The sequence below is a fragment of the Barbus barbus genome (assembly GCF_936440315.1).
Source record: "Barbus barbus genome assembly, chromosome: 28".
Taxonomy (NCBI): Eukaryota; Metazoa; Chordata; class Actinopteri; order Cypriniformes; family Cyprinidae; genus Barbus; species Barbus barbus.
In genome coordinates this window covers 18,700,130-18,724,194 of record NC_136756.1, presented here as the reverse complement: position 1 = coordinate 18,724,194, position 24,065 = coordinate 18,700,130, and the positions used below count along the sequence as shown (strand labels likewise).

At 37.1% G+C, this 24,065-nt stretch overlaps 1 protein-coding gene across 1 annotated transcript; it reads left to right on the top strand.

The window, feature by feature from the left end:
- Positions 1-7,932: 7,932 nt before the first annotated feature.
- LOC306848532 (uncharacterized protein) lies at positions 7,933-23,903 on the top strand. Its single transcript, XM_079383140.1, has 27 exons — positions 7,933-8,024; positions 9,577-9,706; positions 9,800-9,945; positions 10,270-10,468; positions 10,714-12,443; positions 12,538-12,706; positions 13,559-13,627; positions 13,926-13,987; positions 14,763-14,894; positions 15,588-15,665; positions 15,810-15,959; positions 16,074-16,181; positions 16,296-16,425; positions 16,662-16,772; positions 16,911-16,955; positions 18,169-18,248; positions 18,368-18,480; positions 18,579-18,762; positions 19,177-19,261; positions 19,503-19,648; positions 20,003-20,093; positions 20,260-20,408; positions 20,760-20,845; positions 20,969-21,038; positions 21,256-21,374; positions 21,516-22,447; positions 22,500-23,903. Exons 2-26 carry the CDS (start codon positions 9,583-9,585, stop codon positions 21,655-21,657), a joined length of 4,518 nt encoding a protein of 1,505 aa, XP_079239266.1. The 5' UTR covers positions 7,933-8,024; positions 9,577-9,582; the 3' UTR covers positions 21,658-22,447; positions 22,500-23,903.
- The last annotated feature ends 162 nt before the right edge of the window (positions 23,904-24,065 follow it).

Sequence of the window (24,065 nt, the reverse complement as noted above, 5' to 3'; positions counted from 1 at the left end):
AAATGAGCAGTGAAAGGGGGAGAAGCAGAGACAGAAGATCGAGAAGGAGGGAGGTCTTCACTAATGGGACAGACTTGAACTCTTGATGGACAGTGTTGTTAATTGACAAAGCAACATGTTTGCATTTGGGTAAATATGTATGTTTACACATCTGTGTGCATCTTAAAGCCATAGCAGCTTCGACCTGCCTGTGTGTGGGTGTGTAGAGGGCACCATATGTGAAGACTGGCTGACAGAGACTCTGGACTACAGTACCTACAGTTCCTGACACCATAATAACCAACTGTGACAACTATGACACATGGGGTTAGAAGCAGAGAGACAGGGAAAGGTGTAAAGCTCACAGGCAATAAGATAGATAGATAGATAGATAGATAGATAGATAGATAGATAGATAGATAGATAGATAGATAGATAGATAGATAGATAGATAGATAGATAGATAGATAGATAGATAATGTTTTCAATGTAAATTATACTTGTTCTTTTTTACTTCCAAAACTTGTGCATTTACAGTGACAGTATTATACTGTAAACTAAGTCCCACCCCCTTCCTTACTGTTGCTATGTCCGACAAGTCATGCCACGCTCACGTCCTACATCATGTACTCAGGCAATGAAAAATACATAGCAGTGCCAAGAGCTAACAAAGAGCCGACAGACAAGACATAGCAGGCTATTGTAGGTATGAAAGAAAATCTCAGCTTTCCAAATTTTGTATTTTTTTTAAAGAATTGCAAACAATAATACACACCATTTTGTGGCTCTTTAATTATGTGTCGTGACTCGTGACAGATCATTGTAGAGCCTCAGTTCAAGCAGCTCGTGAACCGATCATCTCTTCCTCTTTACTAGTTATACCCTGAAATAAACATGAACATCAGTGTCACGAATCCGGGCCCTGCGCTTCTCCCTGTCGCCACCAGAGGTCACCATCTCCCTTCCTCCCGGACTCACATCACGTAATCACGTACACCTGCCACATCACATACACCTGCCACATCACATACACATGCCACACTCATTACATCCGCAGCTGTTCCCCATTACCACGGACTATATAGTCTCCCCTCTCCTACCACTCTGTCTGGTGGCATTATTTGACGTGTTTTTGGTTTCTTGTGTCTGCTCGGGTCTGGGATACGTGCACTGTGTTGCCGTTTTTGTATCCCAGTCCGTTACTACTTTGTTTTTGCCGTGTTGGCTTTTTGTTTAAATTAAAGAGCACCTTCCCTGCACTTGGACCCTGACCTGTCTTTTCGCGGCGCTCCTCTTAGCGTCCCGTGACAATCAGAAGGTATTTTGTTTCATCTACGGAAAGACGTCAATACACGCCATTTTTTTTTTTTCAAGTTCAGGTTCGCTGACGCTAATCTTATGTCTGGTTTGTTTGTCGGACATAAATGGCGGATTCGTCGTTATGTTTGGTCTGATCGCCAGTTCCCTTATACTGGGAACTCCCTGCGAAGGGTCAGTTTTGACCTGCTACAGCATTTGTACAGTAATTTACATTTAAAATTACACAGTCAGAGTTAGCAGTAGGCTATTTTTGAAGTATTAAAAACAATTGGGTATAGTCAACACATTATTTTATATTAAAAACATTTATTTTTGTAGTATAAAAAGTAAGATACGTTTTTAAAAAACGTACTAAATACAATATTTTTCATCTAATTTGTTTAGAAATGTTTCGGGGCTTTTTTGAAACTTTCTTAATGCACTTTACTAGTTGAAAACAGTTATTTAAGGATCAACCTTGTCGTCTTGACAACATGGCCTACTCCTATGTGTTTTAGAGGCAAATATAGTTCTGAACAACCACTCGCTTATGAATCATATTATACAAAGACTATTGTTAATTAGGACTGACTTCTGCTAATTAGGATGACGCACACGTATAAAAAGAACTCTATTTCTTCTGCAGGAGTAACAAGGTAACAACTTTTCCTCACACCAGATGTCACATAAACAACATGGTAGTAGTCTATTGAAATGTGAACTACTGGAACCAACAATAAATGAATGAAATGCAACAGACTGTAACATGTTTCATTTCGTCTTGAATAGCAGCATCACTTTACTCATTTAAGACTACAGCTTACAAAGCTTTGCAGCAGAATTATTGATACATGCATCAGAAATGTTATCCTGCTGTCCTAAAATGATCAGCTATAGACTCTGTTCACATCTTCCATCTATTTCTAAAAGTTTAGTTATGTTTAAATTCCATCAAATGTGTGTCTTGGTGTGGAAATGGCTGGACAAGTCTTATCAGGTCTAAGCACTCTTTACGTCATCCCTTATTAATTTGAACTGTTTTGCAGATCTCACAAAACAATATTTCTACCAGATTGAAGTTAGCAAGTAATGTTAAAGATATTTAAAACTAGATGACAAGTAATTGTAAATAGGGCAGGGCTCAGGGCTGCCCATCAGAAGATTGTTGGTTCAAGTCCCACAAACAGTGAGACTCCAGCTATCACTCGAGATCTTGATCTCACTTAACTTCAGGTTTCTTAACAGGGAATGACCTTGCAAGTCACTGTGGGAGTCTTTTAAATCACTGTTCTCTACCTTGCATAAATGTATATTATTCTCTTTGTACCATAGACTTACTATGGAGTTCATATTGTAGCCTGTGTGATAAATATACTTAACACACAAAGGTGTAAGTCTGTATATGCCTGTTTGAGTGTGTGTATGCCTGTTTACTTATGTGAAGCTTCATGTGGAGCAAAGAGGTTGCCATGGCAACTCAAGGTCAGTGCCTGCCTTGGCTGTGTGTGTGTGTGTGTGTGTGTGTGTGTGTTTGACTCCTGGGGGTGCAGCAGAGTATCGTGGCCGGAGCACAATAGGTATCATGCAGAGGAAGTGATCTAAATTACTGCTGAAATTTTTGATTTGTATTGATTTATAATGATTCATCACAACAAGAACAACAACGACAATAATAATAATGATTGTTATTAATATTACTGTTATTGTTATTGTTGTTATTATTATTAGCCTATTACGATTTTTGTTGTTGTTTTCATATTTTATTAATTGTTATTATTCATTTTAAATAAATGGTTAAATGCACTCTTATACTCATACACTTAGTATGAAGAACTTTTTTTAATTGAAGACTTTTTTCCACTAAGTAACCTTTTGTGCAGTAGAAAGGTTGCGTGAATGTTAAAGGTTCTTCAACAAACCATCAAAGCCAAAAAAGAACCTTTATTTTTCAGCGTTGGCTGCATAAGTAGGCTTTAAAAATAGATGTTGTAATGGCAATATATGTCCAATAGATGTCGCTATATGTATAGATTAACCAGGCATTCTATACATTGTGCTTTCGAAGCACATTTTTCAAGCAGGTGGAGTTGTTCTTAGGGGAAGTAACTGGCTACACAATGGCCATGTGTTTGCCACATGGCTTTAGAGAAAAAACTAAATGTCTGTCTTTGGATTTCAAATGATGAAACAGCACAAGGTCAAAAAATAAACACTAAAAAATAGATAACACTTGTGAAATGTAGCCCTGTATGGACAGGTTTTTCTTTAAAGAGGCTCTCAGTCACTGTGATAAATACTCTAAACCATAGGTGCCAAACTTAGTTCCTAGAGGGCCACAGCCCTGCAGAGTTTAGATTCAAATACACACCTGATCCAACTAATCAAGTCCATCCGGCTTATTTGAAAACTACATTTGTGTTGGAAATAAACTCTGCAGGGCTGCAGCCCTCCAGGAACTAAGTTTGAAACCCCTGCTCTAAACCTTATGGTGACCCCATTGAAGAATAACACAATGACCTCAAAGCCAAAGTGTATTTATGACCCTCTTGGCCCCAACTTACACCCTCCCACATGAACCAACTCAGTCACACATTAACAATATTCATGTCTGCTTTAACTAGAAGCTGCACTAATGTAGTACTGAAAAATACATGTATAAACACTCATGGTGTCAGAAATCAACTTTATTTATGCTACCTGGAACATTGTTTGTTCTATTTTGTGGCATAATGGATCATTTCTGATACAGCACCCTCAAATACATAAATGTTATGTTTAAAATGAAAATGTTAAATCCCACAAATAAATTTAATAAATTAAAGAGACACACAAAGTGATTTGGTCACCTTTTAGATTTTATACATGTCCAGAGCAGTATACAACACTTCTAGCTTCATTACACGCTTTGCAATTCCTTCCCTCATCCCTGTCAGTCAAACCCTAAATAAATCAAGATGATTGGCTAAAAGAGTCTAACAGTGAGGAGACACAAACACAGGCAGCGTTCATGCTGTGGCTGTGTCTGATTGGCTGTGACAAGTGCAGCATGACCCCCTGTGGCGGCTGTGAGTTCCCTTATCCTGGGAGCTTGTGATGAGTTTGATCGCACCTGTCAGGACCTGACCTCTAGTATTGTTTTCTGTCTTTTCCCTGTCTCAGTTGCTTACCGCTCTCATTCATCGTCCTTGGTCTCTCTTACAGGAATTTTATTCCAACTTCTCCCTTTAAAAACACAAACTTGCCAAAAGAACATACTTTCTCAGCGTCAAAACCTAACACTACTGCTCAATATTACCCACAGTTTAACTGCTTATCCAGTTGGTCATGTATATTTGCATTGCAGCATTGACCAACAGAAAGTTGCTTGGTTAGAAAGTGACTTATGTGTATTTGTGCTTAATACATCGTGACACTATTGACAATAAACAGTGGACCTTTTTTATGTGAAATTTCACTTATGTGACTGAAATCAACAAAACCCATTCAGCAGCTATTTTCAAGCAAATCTTCTCTTTCCTGAAGTAGGTTATAGAACCAGACTCACTCTTTCCTGTCACTCACAGGGTGTTGCTTCTTGATAACACAAAGCCTACCTTGACCCCTCTGACCCTGCTGTGGTCTAGACCAGGCTTGACTAGCACTGAGTAAGATAGGATTTGTCATTTCAATAGCGAGGTCAGTGTTGTGATGAGCTGTCTGAGATCTTAGGTTCATTTATGGCTGAGGGTGAGAGTGGAGCATTCCTGTTAGAAAGCACTTTTCGGTTTGCTGCTATTTTTAAAGCAATTGAATCTGTATTGTGTAATGTGGTGAGACGCTCCATCTAAAACTTAAAAAAATAAAATAAAGTGCTGTAAGTGCATATTAACAGACTGAAATATTTGTACTCCAAAAAAATGGTCACTTCACTATTTAAAATGAACTAAAAAAAAAAATTAAGTCACCAAAAAAGAAAAAAAACAACCTAAAGTAACCATGTCAGAGGACCTAGCCACACACTTTCTAAGGCATAATTTTTGTCATTTCAAACTTGTATTACTCTTTTTTTCAAGTGGAGATTTTTGTGAAGATATTTTTTAATGCCATTACAATAAACAAACTGAAGCTTAACCTAAAAAAAAAAAAAAAAAAACTAAACCTTCCATATGATGTGCACTTGGTGTTGACTTAAATTTGACATCTGCACTAGTCCTCCTCATTCATGAGAGAAGCACAATGTCTAATTCCTGAATGATTCAAGAGAAAAGCAGTCTTCAGGATATTTCCTTGTGTGTTCTACAGATAAAAGAAGTCATACAGGTTGGAGAAACATGAGGGTGAGTAAACAACGACAACTTTCATTTCACTATTGCTTTAACATGAAAGACCCAGGTTTTCAGTTCTTAAAAAAATTGGTTCTTCACAAACAGTTAATTCCATGAGAAACAGTATGCTTCAAACATCAGTTAATTCGTCATTTTCTGTGGCGTGCCAAGAGACGTTGTGAAATATGCATTAGATTTATGTGTGGGTTTAAGGTATGTCGTAGTGAAACCATTATTTTCAGTTTCAAACAGCACACATCTGGAGGGGACAGGAAGGAGAGAAGATAAAGACCACTGTTGTTTTGTCGAGCAGCGAGCATGATAGGGATCGCAGACTACCTCTTTCACTTCTGATAAGGAACTCACTTCAGTTTATGTTTCCGTATTCCACTGGACAGTCAACGTCAATAATTTAGCATAAACATTAAAACACATAGCCTATGTTTCTTCTACATTCCGTTCTCTCTTATTCAGCTTATTCAATTTGCTCATTTCCAATCTGTTGTTTTACCAAGAGGATTATAGATTCTCATTGCTCTTGCCATTTAGAAAGAATAGAGAAGTGATCGGTAAAGCATTTTCTAAACCCTCTGACAATTTCTTATTACAATTCTTATCTGAATTCATCTCATTATGTATTTCACACCTCAGCTGTAATCACTAAACAGAACTGCAAAAATAGTTGTTTTCAAACAGGTTTCCCAAACTCTACCATTGGTTAGAAAGGCAGATAGCCTCACCCCAAACTCAGTGTTGATTGTGTCAATATTGCTCTTTTAGGCTGGTTGTAATGCTTAGAGTAATGTTTTGACACTGCCACAAAGATTCATTGTAAAATTGGACAAGTGCAGCTCTGTAGGGAGAAGACACAATTACACAAAACGGCTTGTATTCATGAAAGAAAATGTAAAAAAAGGATGAAGATTGAATGAAAGAAAGAGTGAGTAAGTGAAAGAATAAACAATTCATGGAGTGTTTGTCATGGGTGGAGGCTCACCTGTCTAGTTTGTCCAGCTGCTTTGCCTTTAAACAAATTAAAACAAAAATACAATTGCCTTTTAAAGGGAATATCTCCAAGCCAAACTAATTTTTCTGTCAAATTTGGTATATCATAACTACTTTTCTCACTTTCTTTTTAAATTTACGTATTTTAAGTATTAACATGCTAATGACTTTGTCAAACAAAGAGATGCTTTCCTTTTATCACTTCTCAAACATTTAAGCTATTTCTCTTAAAGCCCAATATGCTTTACTTACATAACTATATTTATTATAAAAAGCGGTTTGCCCGAGATTGGTTTAACTGTCTCCCGGAATAGAAGGGAAAACAGCAATCATGTGTTGATGTGTGGCTGAATGTGAAGAGATTGGTCGCAAACATGGACTAAATTGAGATTTATACATTTACATTAAAGCGTTCTTTTGTTTCGCAAATATGGAACCAAATCACGGCCTTAAAGTATATAAAAACCACACATTCGCGACAACAGACTGCAGAAGAACCAATTCAAATTGCCCCGCCATTTTGGGTGAAAAACAAGCCCCTTTCCCAAAGCTTTTTCTGGCGCCGTATCAACTCAGGGCGCGCCGCCATTTCAGTGCCACTAACCTCTCTTTGTTTGATCATGAAGCCATACTTGACGTTATTTAAACACTTTAACCGTAAGCTTTATGTGCGTTTGACAATAAAAAAACAACGAAGTTACTCAAATGTATGTTTAATCACGAATGCTATTGATATACACAATAATCCAGAATGTACGAATATAAATTCTTTCAATTATTTAACTACCATTCACCAACATTTGCGCGTGATTGTCACGTGGCTTTCGTTTGTGTTCAATCTATGAGTATGCAGCACTTCCGGTGTTAATATTGATAGTTCATTTAATAAGATGAAGTAAAAAGTGAATCATTATGTTCTGCGTTAAAAAAGCCTTCCAAATGAACATGGTAAGTTACATGCTACCCAAAAACTCAAAAAGCACTTGTATAACTTTGTGTTACATTTATTATTTATTCAATTTTAATTTTTTTTTCACGTATAATTTAATCGAAATTTTCTAATAGGATTATGTATTTTTAACAGAACACTATATAAAATAACTGATATGGGTATTTTTAAACTGTGGAAAAAAAATCGCGATTTCCCGTTCTTGGCTTTAGAGTCATCGCTAACGGTAAGGACTGGACACACGTTAAATCAGTTCAAATTTATTTCACATCGATATCTTCACGTGAAAATACCGAAAAACAACACGCTACTTCGTACGAGAGAAATCTTAGCTAGCTAGCTAATGCAGTATAGGACCTCCTACTTTGGATCGTACAGGCCAATCCTTGTAGCACAATGCATATGTTGGGGGAAGGCGCTGGGGTAGATTGGGGATTACGTTGTAGACTGGGGAGTAGCGAAGTCTCCGGGACCAAGGTACAAATAAGGTAAGACATATTTGATGTTTTTAAAAGCACGTTTCGATTTGTCATATTTTGTGAGGAGTTACGATCATACTGAAACAGAAACCATTCGTATGTTTCACAGTCCCATAGTTTCGCTGTCTGAGCGACCATTACAGCTACACAAAGGCACACTAACAAAGGCAACCGGTCTTAATAAAATGAGAACACGGTTAAGGTTGATAAATGAAAAAGGATTTACTGAATTGTCGAACATGTTTTGTACTGCATGTTAGCCGATTACATCTAGATTAAGGGACTTGCAAAGTTAAAAGCACACAATTAAATAACATTTCAGTTTCAGTTAATCCACTTGTTTTGAAAAGGTCCAAAAAAGACAGTAAGGGTCACTGACAAGATTATTATCGCATACTATACAGTTGGATTATGCCACCCCACCAATAAATCAACCGCTAAATATATGTTTCTTATACAAGTTTATTTCATTACTTTCATTAGATTTCGTGTGCTCATTGTTTGAGATCCATGGTGTTGTCACCGGTTAAACCTGTAGAACTGAAAGCTACTTTTAAGCGTGCAGGATTCGCGGCAAAAATTACCCCGCGAGATTTTCGTGAACCGGGGAGGAGTTGTTTAACTCTGCACACTGACGCAAGAGAGAGGCTGTAGTCTTTTTAGTTTTGAGGAAGTGCAACATGAACCAGATTAGGCTCAGCAGACTACAGAATACTAAATATTTCTTAAACATTATGCCTTTTAGATTAACCTCTTAACGTATCTCACATCACTTTACATGATATAATTCATATGCTTCTGAGATTAACTTCACATTATACACTGCCCTCCAAAAGTTTGGAAACACCCCTGGCAAAGTGTGGTTTTGGACGATAGCAGCATAAATCCATATATTTTTTTGGTGCAAATACATTAAAGTAACTTGACATTATCATTTTAGACCAGCAATAAAACATAATAATGGCAATATATACATGTCAATGTCAGACATTCCCCTTTGCCAGCTGTGATGGCTGGTTACTGGTTTAAACTTGGCCCAGGTTTTTAAAAGATTTTTGGGTCAGCACACCTTAACACTGTAGCTTCAACAATTGATTGCCAATTCAAAGTCAATGTTTGAATAAACTATGCCCAGATTATGCAGAACTGTAATAGCTGCTAATGGTGGATATTTTGATGAATGAAGTTTTTTTTTCTATGTATTAACTGTTTATGTAATATGTTTTCATAGTTTGTGTTGTCCCTTATCAGTGCAAAATTATCAGAAATTAAAAAGGACTCATGCCAATATTGTCCAAAACCCCACTTTTCTAGGACGTTTCCAAACTTTTTGAGGCCAGTGTACATCTCATAAATCTAAGAGTAACTTTAATTAATTACAATTCAAAGAGTAACTTAGTAACATAAGTATATGTATGTGTGCAAAGTTCCCTAGTAACTGGTTTACTGTTGTTGTTTTGTGTGTGTGTGTGTGTTTCCAAATGTGCAATGCAATTACTTTGGTTATGATTTATTGCTTCTAATTGCTGTCTGAAATGCATTATTATTTTGCTTATGAAAGCATAAGATGGCTATGAATGTTAGTCTGGACTCCAATAACCCTGATGACAAGTGCAGTCGCTATGAAGTTTTGTCCTGGATCAATGAAACATTACAGACTAATTTTACTCAAGTGGAGCAATGTCGTTCAGGTACTGTTTAAATTTTATTTTGTTAATCTACACATTGCCAACAGCTTCAAACTGAACTCACACAATTTTTTTTTTTTTTTTAAATATATAAAGGCGCATGTTTTTGCCAGCTTATGGACTTGCTCTTCCCAGGGTCCATTGACATGAGCAAAGTAAAGTTTGAATCCCAAAAGAACTCTGATTTTAAACAGAACTACAGTCTTCTGCAGACGGCTTTCCGAAAATCAGGCATAAAACAGGTCAGATTAACCTTAATCTAATTTTTTAAATCTCCTGAATCTTCCTGCATATAAAAATATAAATGTTGAAGTTGATATGTGTAAGTTTGGTTACATTTCTTAGGATGTTGTTTTTTTGATTGGTTCTGTTGTCCTCATTTGTAAGTCGCTTTGGATAAAAGCCTCTGCTAAATGACTAAATGTAAATGTTGTTATTCTGTTTAGTCCAGCAAGTTCTACAGAAACTACATGCTAGATATTTAAGTGTGAATCTTGTATAATTTGAGAAGTTTGTCAAACTCTTCACATTCCTTTTTTTTTCTCAATTTTTGATGCCTCTTTCAGCCAGTCCCTGTGAAGCAGCTTCTCACAGGAAAGTTTAGACCCAATTTCACCTTTCTGAAATGGTTCAGGAAATTTTTCTTTGCTAATGAGAGGCAAGGGAGAGAGTACAACCCAGTTGAGGCTCGTAATGGTCAGGATATTGTACAGGTAGATGAACCTGTTAAGTCTCCAAGATCCTGGAAAAATCCACATGAATCTGGTGAGCCTCCATTTTTGTCCATTCAGTTTATATTTTTAATTTAAAAAAATGTATTTATTTTTTTTATAAGTTTGGCGAATTTGACTTATTTGATTCATATTCCCCACAATCATGGAAAATGTTAAAATATGCCACAATACATCAATAGTACTGGGAAATTAGTTAATAAATGTATAGTAATAATATAGAAATAAATATAATATTCCATCACAACACTGATGTAACTTGTTTTCCATTTTATACAGGCAGTGTAAGAGACGAGTCTGACAAAGACATGGAATTGAATGGAAGGAGACAACCTTTGACTTACGATTCTAAATGGGAAAGAACCTTCAAGTGGATCAGAGCCAGCCATATGGGAGACAACTGTGCTTATTGCACTTTGTGTGACTACAATATCATTCTACACGCAGGTTTTTTCGATCTGAAGCGACACCAGCAGACTTCGAAGCATATGAAGCATGAGATGGGAGGATTAAATTCATCTGGCAGACAAAAGATTGAAAACTCTCTCTCCTGTAATGAAACCATGCTTCTTTTCATTCAAAACCATTGCCTCTCCAGTTTACCCTCAAGGATCAACAAGGTCTCCCAACGTACTGCAAGGTGCATCCTAGGCCTAAACTATCCAAATGATATTGTTTCTGCTTGTAAGATGAATCCGTACTGTATATACACATATGGGCAGGTGCCGCTTGATGCAAAGAGCAGAGAAAAGACCTTCTGCCATGTGGTGCTAGTGGGCTTTTTTGAGGAGAAGCGAGCAAGGTATTGTATCCGTCTCCTTGATGTCCTTCAGGCTGAAGATGGTAGCTCTGTATCTGGATGTTTACTCGGTGTCCTCCAAAAGTTTGAGCTTCCTGCTGGCAACATGGTAGCTTTCTACGTTAATGACCAGGAACAGACCTCAGGAAGTGTTGTGTCGCAGATTCAGGAGCTCAACCCACAGGTGCTTGATCTTGGAGGACTTTACAGCGTACCTGACTCTGCCTGCAGTGCTGGCCTACAAACTCAGTCCAGTCAGGTTCAAGAACTTATTGCCAACATCTATGAACACTACTCAACTTGTTCCACCAGCAACGACAACCTCAAGATGCTGTTTGCAGGCATTGCAGGACTAAAAGAAACCAGCGCTCCCCTCTCACACAGTTGTGAGGAGTTTTGTGTGCTCGTTCAAAGGATGCTTGAAATGTGGCGTGATTTGGTATCATACTTCACTTCCTGCGATGAAAATAATGATAAAGCTAAGCAAATTTGTTCGCAGTTGGAGAATCCTAAAATTAGGGCCACCTTGATGTTTCTGGATCATGCTCTTGGACCACTCCGTGCCTTTGAGCAGCACCTGCAACAAAGCAAAGGCTCTGTTCGTGCCGATCTTGTCCAGATTCTTCGAGAAGCAAGTGGACTCCTTCGTTCGTATGCCTCTAGCTTTCTTTGCCCTCAAGCGGTCATAAGCTACCTGAAGGAACGAGACCCAGCCATCCTGGAGAACTCAACATTCTGCCTTCCTGCTCCTGAGCTCAATCTGGGTGGTGTGGTAGAAGACTTCATCTCTGCCAGAGAAGAAGAGCTAGCAGATTCCATTAATGTGTTTTATGATGAGTGTTTAGCTTTCTACAAAACTCTTACGACCTCCATTGCTGACAGTCTACCTCTGAGCGATAGTGTCCTGAGGGCCATTTCACAGCTCCTCAGCCCAGCAGGAAGATTGAAGGTCACAGGAAAGAGTATAGTTGACCTTGCTGTACAATTTGGCATCTGCTCCAAACCTGAGGATTCTGCTAAGCTCACGGATGAGTTCTTGGAGTACCAGCTTGTAGAGGATGAAGAAGACACATCTTCAACCCTTACTCTAGAGCGATACTGGTGTAATGTGCTCAAGACTTTTCCACCAGAATCCATCTTCAAGAGACTTGTCCTCTGTTTTTTGGTTTTGCCCTGTCCATCTCTTGAAGCAGAAAAGATATTTGCACAGGTATAAAGTACAAGCTATTTATCTATCTGTCTTATTTATCTTTCGTTCTATCTCAATTCATTTTGTTATGTGTTTAAATTTTACTTGCTCACAGGCTGTTGAAAATGGAGATGTTGCTCATTGGGATGATAGTTCAGAGGAAAGTGACACAGATTTGACAAAAGAGCTGGATTCCAATGATGACTCCTCTTTAGATCACACTGAAGTCAAGATTTCACCTATCAGAAATGGGCAAATGAAAAAAAACAGAGGTAGCACATCAGGTAAGTTATCCTAAAGGCATGCTTGCTTTTTTACATTAAAATGGCAGCAGCAATCACTGGTAAAATATTTGCACCAAAATTCACATTGACAATGACCTATATCCTCAGCCTCCAACAATAGCAAACCTGAAAAAACATCAACCTACACAGCAGAAAAATGTTGACACACCCTCTAATAAATATGTAACTTGTGGTATTTAGGACACACAGGTAATGCCAAATTGTGCTTTCAAGGAAAGGGCTTCTACAATGAGCATTTGTGAGGAAGAACTAAAAACTTTGACTAATTGGGCTTTGTGAGGTTAATGACATTGTTTCAATGATATTCAAAGTTGCATTGCTGAGGAAAAACTTTGGATCAGATAATGTCAGAGCAGGATGACAATGGCTTTCCCTTTTTCATTGTGAGAAGCAGCTAATTGGTCACTGCCAAGACAATAAGAGGCTTCAATATTTTCATAATTTCTGGGTGTATTGGTGATTTGATATATTGTGCCTATGTGGGCGGATCTTTACCAGAAAAAGCTGTAAAGTGATGCCAACTGCCAGATGTCTAGCTCTGCCAGACTAATATCTGGATTAAAGTGTATGAAGATGTAAAAATATCTTCTGGCTTGCACGTTATTACCATTGGTGCTAAAGGGTTCTCCTCATAATACTATATCACTTTCCCAATTAATTGTCATGGATTAATTTAGTGCTGTCATATACTTTACATAGTAAGAACAATAAAATTATCAAATTGTAATTTTTATTATTTTTTTGCATAGCTGTATAGTGCAGATTAAGTTCTATCCAGTCAGATCCAGCAGAGGCTGGTTAGATTGATGTAAACCATGTGCTGTTTTCCAGAGATGGTTCAACACTCAGACACAGTGAAGCCGTGTGTGGTGCGACTGGAGAAGATCACCAGTCAGAGAGGTGTGAATGAAATGCTTAAAATGAGATTAAGAGGTTCTAGAGCAGCTACAGAATAATGCTTTATGATCTTCTGGTGGCAAATGTCTGTTGGTCTGAACTCTCTTCCTTTGCTTCCACCCTAAATGTTTAAGAAAGTTGATCCATTGCATTGAAATTACAAATGTAAATGCTTTGTTTGTCTGGGCTCAAAGTAATGTTAATTATTGCTATCTGTGCTCTTTGTTTATACACCTCAAAATAGATAAAAGCATACTTGATTGTTCAATTTAACTATTTAAAACATGTTATTTACCTACAGAAATGGACTTAAGGAAAGATGGAGCCGATGATGATATCTGGACTAGTAGCACGACACACGAGGTAATAAAAGATGGAAAACAACTGTGGCCAAGAAAAAAAAAATTACATGTTTTTTGATTTGTTTTTAACCAAGAATTCATTCCTGTGTGTCAATAGATACTGAGAATGGGATGACTGTTTATATACTAATACAACCATATATATATTTCAGTGTATTCAGTGATTTATTTAAATATATATGCATGCATGTATTTAGATATATCATTCTAATATGCTGATTTAGTGCTAAAGAAACATTTCTTCTTATTATTATTGATAGTGAAAACGGATATGCTGCTTTATATTTTTGTGATACAATTTTTTCAGGATTCTTTGATAGAAAGCCTAAAATAACATAACTTATTTCAAATAGAAATCTTTTGTAACAAATCTTCATTTTTGATCTATTTAATGTGCCCTTGCTGAATAAAAGTAACAAATGGTTATTGGCAATACTGATAATCTGGCCTGGTCAACATATCAGTTTAACTAATTATAGTCTAAATTTCAGGCTTTTGGCAATGAATACTTTTGCTGAATAGTATTTCACATTGTATTGAGATGATGAAGCAAACGATGACTGATTAGATCAACTTGTTTTCACAGGAAAAAAATCACTGGCACACACACAAACCAACCATATCATCACACTAACCTCTCTTGATTTAACATCTTCCTTTCCTTTTCTACATATCTGCAATTTGGCACCCTGATACTGATTTCTTCCATGTAGGAGTCATGTGACCTGAGTGACAGCGTACTTGTGTAATTTGTGTGCATATGTATGGGTCTATAGGGCTCCGTTAGGGGAATTTATGGTTGGGAGAGCAGCTTACGGCAGAAACCACAGGAACGCACAGTCTTTCAGGCTGGTACAGGCACCTGGAGCAAACCGGTGAACCCAGACAAGGACAGCAAACCAGATTTGGTATGTACCTGTCCAGGTCAAGATTCAGTGCTCTGTCTGGCTTATCAAAGATGTAGAGGGTCTGCCTCAGTTTTGTCACGCTCTTTCACGCTCTCTGTATTACATTGAGCTGTTTTCATAAGCGATGGATGCCGCTTTACAAATTTGTGCATGAGTCCTGTGGTTTCCTTTCCGGATGGTAGATTAGTCTTTGGAATCTTCATTTTCATCTGATGTTCCTCCTGTAGCTATGTCCATGTCTGTTTTTCCTCTGTAATTGCTTTGCTAACATTCTGCATCTGCTTCCCCATGGTGTTTTTTTTTTTTTTTTTTTTTTTTTTTTTTTTTAATGCTGCTTTAGAGCAATATGTGTTGTAAAAAGTGCTTAAAAAAAATTTTTATTGTTTGCCGAGTCATGCATGCTGTACTGATACACTAACATACATGATAAAAAAAATAAAAAATCTTTTTGTGGTAGTGTTTACATTTGTGGTAGTGTTTACAAATGAATTAATTTAATCACTTTACGCTTCAACAAGGCTTTCTCAGTTGTTTGCATTGTGAAAGCTAGCAAAGACGGATCAGCAGGAGACTTCATTAGAATTGGGTGATATGTGTGTGCTTTCTACATGAAATGCTTACTGTCTAATTCAAAAGCATTCACTTTAGATTTTGTATTCTTCCTTTGTGTATGTTTGTTTCTCACTAATGTAGGTTAAGGACAATGCTCGTTCATCTGCATCAAATTCAACATCAAGCCCCAGATCTGGAAAGAGTGAACAACCGTACCACGTAAGTCTTGAAGGTTTTTCGAAACCTTTCTTTAATCTCACTGCAAACCTGACTGTTTGTGTGTGTTTCTTTGTTTCACTAATCTAAGACATCCATGTTAGGAACGTAGCATGTAGTATTGACCGTCTGTCTCTCTCTGTGCAGGATGGAAAAGGTTATGCCATTGGAGAGCTTGTATGGGGAAAAGTAAAGGGATTCTCTTGGTGGCCTGGACTGGTGGTGGCGTGGAAGGGCAGGGCACTTCCTGTCTCAATGAGGCGTGTGGAGTGGTTTGGAGATGGCATGTTTTCAGAGGTTAGGAGTTTTTACTTGATTTCTTTCTCCTGATTCTCATCTGAGAGATAATTTCCCCCTTATTCTTCAAAGGATCTGTTTCATGTTGAAGCATGTTTCTCTTGTTGATCTTAGATTCATACAGAGGGACTGCTGCCCTTCGCTGCATTTGCAAAGTGCTTTTGTAGTAAATCCTATGAAGGTCTGCCTACCTACAAGAATGCCATCTACCAAATCCTAGAGGTACAGTGAAAAGATACTTGACCGTTCTTTTGAAAACTAGGGTTAGGAATCAAGGACCAGTTCTTATTTTATTCATATATTAATATTGCATTATATTGTTGTGTCCTTGTGTAGTTGGCAGCGGAGCGCTGTGGGAAGAATTTTCCCCCCTCTGAGAAGAAAGGGGAAGAGGTGAAGGCCATGCTGGATTGGGCATTTGGAGGCTTCCAGCCCATGGGTCCTGCTGGATTTTTGCCTCCTGTGGGTATGTAAAAAAAAACCCCAAAAATATCTGTAATTTAAAAAACAGTAGGTGATTGACAGCAACTTTGAAGTTCATAATAACGGAGAGTACCAGAGTGACACCTGACTTCAATTGCATGACTTCACATTGGTCCGAAAATTAGGTCTATACACAGACATGTCAAAAATAGCAAAAGCTCTTCAGTGAATAAAATCTTGATCTGGACTGATTAACAACTCTGCTTTTCCATTTCACAGAGAGCTCTACCAGTAAAACGGAGTCGGATTCCTCTGTGTCTGATTATCAGCCTCCAGCCAAGAGGAAGTATGTCAACAAGAACAGACCGTCAGTTCAGGATTACACCAGAGGTGAGATACATTAAGCTGCGTAAAGGGTGTTTAAGGATCATAAAACACTGAACTGTAGATTATTGATGTTTTAGGTTTTTACAGATTTTTTTTTTTTGTAAGAAAACATACCCCTATGTTTTGTCTTCCTCTTTTCAGATCAAATGGTCTATGAGGTAACCGTTAAAGGCAGAAACATTGAAGGTAAGTCACTTGAAATTCATAATTTGAGTTTATTAATGAAATTATTCTAGGCCTTAACAATAATTGAAATTCCAGTTTTTTTCCTGCTGGGCCAATAAGAAAACCTGAAGATATTGGGAAATGTTAAAATTGTGGCCTAAATATCCCAGCTTGGAAAAATGTAAATTAAGCAGCTGTAAATAAAATTAAAATAAATTAATTTACATACAGGGCAAGCGGGCCGTGTGGGTGGGCCAGGTCCCTGACCTGGGCTGCACTACATGTCTCACTTTTTTAATGCATCACAAACTAGCTGAGACATATACACATCTACACATTAAAAACATAAATATATAAGTGTGGCATGTAGGTAGTGGCCAAAGATGGCTGATGTTTGTGGAGAAGGGGGGGGGGGGGGGGTTGCCCAGCAGCATCATTCCCTGGCCCGTGGCATGGGCTAGATGCCACGGGCCAATTATTAAGCATCAATTTATAATTCACAACTAATATTATTAATATTATTTTTACTTGCCCTCTTCATTGTCCTCCACCCTCTCCCAGTTTTGATGAAATCATTATTATTATCACTATGATTAATATTATTATGGCTATTATTGTTGCTAATAACATTTGTCGTCTTTATTATTATTATTATTATTATTATTCTTTATTTATTTATTTTTTACACTACTTATCTGTTATCAATCTATTATGATGCTATTTCAGTTGTATGCTTCCTTCCCCAACCCTAGACACAATGACAGACACATGCACGCGCACACACACACACACACACACGTATGCTCACAGACATATGAATGCAAATACAGGAGTTCATCAGAACGGACTTGTCATGCTGGCCATCAGTATATTTGTTTATTTGTCTGTGTTTCTGCATTTTGGCACATGTAAATATTGTCACCTTTACTTAGTGTTTTGTTTTGTTTTTTCTTCTCTTATATGTTTGATCTATGGGGTTCTGTATTTGGTACATGTAAACATTGTCACATTCTTTACTTGCATAATAAAAATATAAAAAAAAAATGATTTCAAGCAATGCTGAAATTGAAAAAAAAAAAAAAGATAAAATGTTTACTATTTTCACAGCTGTCACCATGAAATCACACCTTTTTAGATCATTTTATTTTTAGCAACTTATTTTTGCCTTAAGGACATTCTCATTGCTCAGTCATGTATTTTAATTCATTACAAGGTAATTATTCTCTTTCCTCAGATTTCTGCCTGTCCTGTGGAACTGCCAACATTGAAATTTTCCATCCTCTTTTTGAGGGAAGCCTTTGTTTTAAGTGCAAGGTGTGAATCGATTCTTGTCTTATCTGTTTTGTGCAAAATCATAAAATTAATATGCTACTTCCTATTTGGTGCCCAGTGTCGTCTTTTTTTTTTTATGTGCATGTTTTGTATTTGTGTAGGCGAACTTTACAGAAACACTGTACAGGTATGATGCTGATGGCTATCAGTCATACTGCACTGTGTGCTGCGCCGGACAAGAGGTCATTCTCTGTGGAAATGCCAACTGCTGCAGGTTTGAACTCCAACTTATGCAAACTTAAACCTTAATGTGATGTTAACCATCATAACAGGTTGTTTTACAGTCTTTCTTTTTTCCCCCCCACTGTTTAGGTGTTTCTGTAAAGACTGTTTGAATATGCTGGCGGGACCAGGGACGTTTGATAAGCTGAAGGAGGTTGACCCATGGAGCTGTTACATTTGCCTGCCCTCTAAGTGCTGTGGCGTGCTGAAGCTCAGGCCTGACTGGAGTGTTCGTGTCCAGGAGTATTTTGGCAATAACAGTGCCTTTGAATTTGTGAGTGTCATTCTTATACTCCTTGTGTTAGATATGTACCTGGTCATATTCAGAAAAATACGCTACCATTTAAAAGTTTGGGTTTAATAGGACTTTTTTTTTTTTATTTATTAAAGAAGTCTCTTCTGCTGATCAAGGCTGCATTAATTTACTTATAAATACAGTAAAAACATTATTATTGTTAAATAATGCTATTACATTTTTAAATAACCATTTTATGTTTGAATATGTTTCTGTTTGAATATTGAATGTATGCGGTTTGAATACGTTTGTCAAAGCTGTATTTTCATCAGCCATTACTCCAGTTATCTGTCACATAATGCTCCAAAAAATCATAAGATGCTGATTACGCAAGTATGGAAAAACCAGAATTATGTTTTAATATGAAGAACATTGTTTTTGTCCTTATTTTAGGAGCCACACCGAGTGTATCCTTCTATTCCAGCTCATAAGCGTCGTCCAATCAGAGTCCTCTCCCTGTTTGATGGGATTGCAACAGGTATGCTCATTTGTTTTTTCAATAATTAATTTTTGTGTTCCCCAAAAGAAAGTAAGTCAGACAGGTGTGGAACAAGATAAGGGGGAGTAAATAATAAGATAATTTAAATTTTTGGCAGAACTATTCACTTAAATCAAAGGAAATACTGAAACAATGGCATTTATTATTTTTGTCGTCATTTATCTTGCAGTTTGTGCAATAGCAGTTAATTATACCAGGGTGATTTTTATTTTTTTTGTAGGCTATGTAGTCTTAAAAGACTTGGGCTTTAAGTTGGAGCGCTACATCGCCTCTGAGATCTGTGAAGACTCCATTGCTGTTGGGATGATCAAACATGAGGGCCAGATTGAATATGTGAAAGATGTGCGCACCATCACACGGAAACATGTACGTATAGAGCTTTTTTGCAAGAAATATTAATATACTTCACAGACATTCTTCAAGTAGTATACAGATTTTAACAGTTATCTAGATTTAATGGCTAAACATTCTTCCTCATATCTATAAGAACCCTGTTGAAAAAAAACAGCATATCCTGGTTAGGTATGTTTTGAAGCATGGCTGCTGGTTTAAGCTGGTCCTTAGCTGGTCATGAGCTGGTCTTAAGCTGGTCCTCTGCAGGAGCAGCCATGCTTCAGAACATACCTAACCAGTATATGCTGTTTTTTTCAACAGGGAACCAGGGCAAGTCACTGTGGAAAGAACATTTTTAAACTTCCCTTTTGTCACACCATTTTGTAGCTGGCCGAGTGGGGGCCATTTGACCTCTTGATTGGTGGAAGTCCATGTAATGACCTGTCCATGGTGAATCCAGCCAGAAAAGGTCTTTTTGGTAAGATATTTATAATTTTCTTATACTTTATGCTACCTATTCAATAGAATTGTGAAGATTTAGGTAGATCTGAGCATGGTCTTTAGTATTACAAGAGATTTATGTAACTCAGTTTTAAAAAGTAATATTCCAGCGTTCTATATTATTACTTCTCATGTTCTTTCAGAAGGCACTGGTCGACTGTTCTTTGAATATTACCGTATGTTAACCATGATGAGGCCGAGAGAGGATGACGATCGCCCCTTTTTCTGGCTCTTTGAGAATGTTGTAGCCATGAGTGCCCACGACAAGGCTGATATCTGTCGTTTCCTGGAGGTAAAAAGACTTTCTCTTTATTTTTCCCACCAGGCTAGAGGTGCTGTCACATCAGCAGAAATGTTGCAAAAATTAGCACATCTCACACAGAACAGAAGTCACTTATTATTGTTATTATTACACATTGTCAAATAGGAAAATCTTTTGCCCTCACAAGATCCCAATTCCCAATTACATGGACTCCTGTTAAAAAGACTGGATTTCACCAGCCAAAAATGGCCAAACAATGCTAAATGTGAAAGCACCTTTATACATGCTGTTTACCAAAGGTGTTCCCATCTTACTCACATGAGCATGTTATTGTTGTCGTTGTAGATGGCTATGAATTATCGTGCATTTATCTGTTTCCAGTGTAATCCTGTCTTGATTGATGCTGTGAAAGTAAGCCCAGCCCACAGGGCTCGCTACTTCTGGGGAAATTTACCTGGAATGAACCGGTATAAATGCAGGGACACATAAACAATATCACACATATCTGTAAACATAAAGTGTAACATCATGGACATGTATGCATGTTCAGTAATAGATGTATGCACATTAATGTGAATTTGTGTTTATAGACCACTTGCGACTTCACCCACTGATAAAGTAGAACTGCAGGACTGCCTGGAGGTCGGACGAACTGCAATGGTAAACAGGTTTATTGTACCTTCTGACAGAAAAGTTGATATTTCATGTATGAAATTCATTTCATTTGTAGTTTTAGTTTGCAGCAGTCCTAGAAAATATACATTTTAGTGCCCGGAATCTAGGCTCAACTATGGTAGAATGTCAAATACAATTACATCTTATTTCTTCCTTTAGCAAAACTGATTTAACAATTTTCTTTTTTTTACTGTATCATCAGTTCAACAAAGTTCGCACTATCACCACCAAGTCCAACTCCATCAAACAAGGGAAGATGGGGCCTCTGCCAGTCACCATGAATGGAAAAGAGGACTATCTTTGGTGCACTGAAATGGAGAGGTCAGATATATTTATATTAACTGAATTTTACTCAGAGTTTTGCCTTATTAGGTTTGCATACAGTAAGTCAGTGGGTTTGTTTAAAAAGTGGCATAATGTGGCTCTAAACAAAATTACTGACATTTATTTTTCTGCACTCAGAATATTTGGGTTTCCAAAGCATTACACAGATGTGAATAATATGGGGCGAGGACAGAGGCAGAAGTTGCTTGGGCGGTCCTGGAGCGTTCCCGTGATCCGACACCTCTTTGCCCCTCTGAAGGATTACTTTGCTTGCGAGTAAAGCCAATGTCTGGTCCAGGCAGCACTGGCACTGGAGGTCCAAATTAAGTCTCTCAGATAAATGAATTTGTTTTTTTTGTTTTTTTTCCTGCAGATTCTGACCTCACAGAATATTATCAAATTTTAATGTTGCATTTGTTCTTAAGTTCAGAAAGCATGTTATCCTGATGATTTATCCTTGGAATGCACAGCCACTTTTAGATTGGATTTTGAACATCTTAAGTACTGTCATTTTTAACTTTTAAATGATTTTAATGCTGGAGAGAGCCACATGATACTCCACCCACTACCTCAGTGCCATTCTGTGATTTGTTCATTTTCTGGAGGAATGCCGCTTTATGCCTATTTATAATTTAATAAGTTAATATTAGCTTGGTTTAGTTTATCAGTTTTACACTTATGTCAGCTTTTTATCTCACATTTTTACATTAAATCTTTTCCGTGTTAAACGGGATAAACGTCCTGTTGTTAAATATTGCATTTCAGAATTTTTGAAATGATGGTAATGTTATCATTCAACGGTGCTGTTTTACAATACAGTATGTTTGGCATCATGACAACTGTATTAAGTCAACATTTAAATGTTTTCTTATTTAGGAGCTGAAATGAAATTTAACTGAAATTAATGTTAATATACACCGTAGATGACTTGGGTTTCAATTAAACTGCGTATTGTTTATAGGAATACATGCAATCGTGTAGTGCTCCATGTACAAATGTTGTCTGTGCCATTAAATTTTACTCAAAGCCTTGGGCTGATGATAGATTTGAGTTGACAGTAGCCTTCCAAAGCTTTACCTTTTTTTTCAAATTGTAATCTTGATCATTTTTAATTAATTTGAGCTAGCATTTTAGTCCACACTATCATCATTTTACAAGAAACAGATCATCAACCCTTAGGATTAAGTAATTTTTTTGCATTTTTCCCCATTTGTTACCTGTACGCACTTCCGATTTTTAACTTGGCTGAAACTGTGGTCACTGCAGCATTAACTTGTGTTGTTTTTGGTGAGGATTTAGCATACTAAAATATATAAGTGAGAGTTAACTGAAGCCTTTTGTTAGAACATGCTGCAATGTGATCAAGGGCTTAAACTGAATAAGTGCCTACAAACTGATAGGCTATTTTTTTTATGTAGAAAAAAATTGTGAACTGATTGTAATTGGCATGACTTCAGACTACTTTAAAGGGAATAATTTTGGCTACTTTGTCTAATCTTACCTTTGAAATGTCTCGTTATCAATTGTGGTCCACTGTCAGTGTGAAATTAGGTGCTTCAGAATGTGTGTATAAATACTATGCGTTTTCTTTGTAGTTGTTTAGCATGTCTTTGTTTTTTTTAGCATTATGCGGATCATGGTGATATGTGGTTCGGACTGTCACAGGTCAAAGCTAGTGTGGCCATACATCCTCCATACATCCTCCACATGACACATTCTGACATGGATTTCTATCAATCGATTATGTACTATACCTGCATGCTGTTGGTCAGATTTCTTTTCAGTCATTACCTTCAAGTATAAAGACCATAGGAAAACAAATCCATTTCAGGTAATTTAGAAATCCCATCCAGGACATGTCTGGGGAGAAAAGAGGTTATATGGTCACCCAAATCAAAGTTTATCTTCAGCTTTTGGTAGTTTTCTAAAACTTTAGCAGCTTCCTCAAACTAAGCTTAATTAAACCAGTTTTAGTGAGGCATGGGCCATCTTAAGGTGTATGTGTGCTTTGGTGAAATATCATTAACTGGATTACATGTTTTGATGCCTTTTGGATGTCTTATGTCTTGTAGCAAAGCTTTAGAAATTAAGAACTGTGTTGGTGCTGTGTTACATGTGATTCTTGTACAATGATGGTCCATGTGTAATTTGGAGGTGCAGTATTGTTATAAAGAATAACTTCCTCAGGTCTTTTCAACACCAGCAGGCCTCATAGGACCGTGATCTTCAATGTCACACTTGATTATTTTTATTCAATTCTTTGTGAACAGAATATACTATATATTTGTACCCTTGAAATTGCCCTTAATACCTCTTTTTTTTTTTTCATTCGAAATCTTGATGTGTTTGGTGCTAAATGATATGCTAATAATGTATGTAGATCTAGAATGTTTTTCCTGAACTGATGATTGACAAGACTGGTTATGTTTTAATCTTTCAATATTTGATATAGTCTGCTTACCTAGCTTTAATACTCCATGCTTGTACTAACATCAGTAAAGAAAAATAAATTGCACCAACCTTGTTTTTTCTGTCTTTTTAAAATTAATATGCTATTGTAAGTGTTTTATCAACCCACAAAACAAAACATTCTTCAGACCAATGCATCAGATTTCTGCTTGCTTCGACTTAAAACTCTTTTTGTTTTTTTTATTGCTGGTTTAGTAATGTGCTAAGCATGAGATGGAT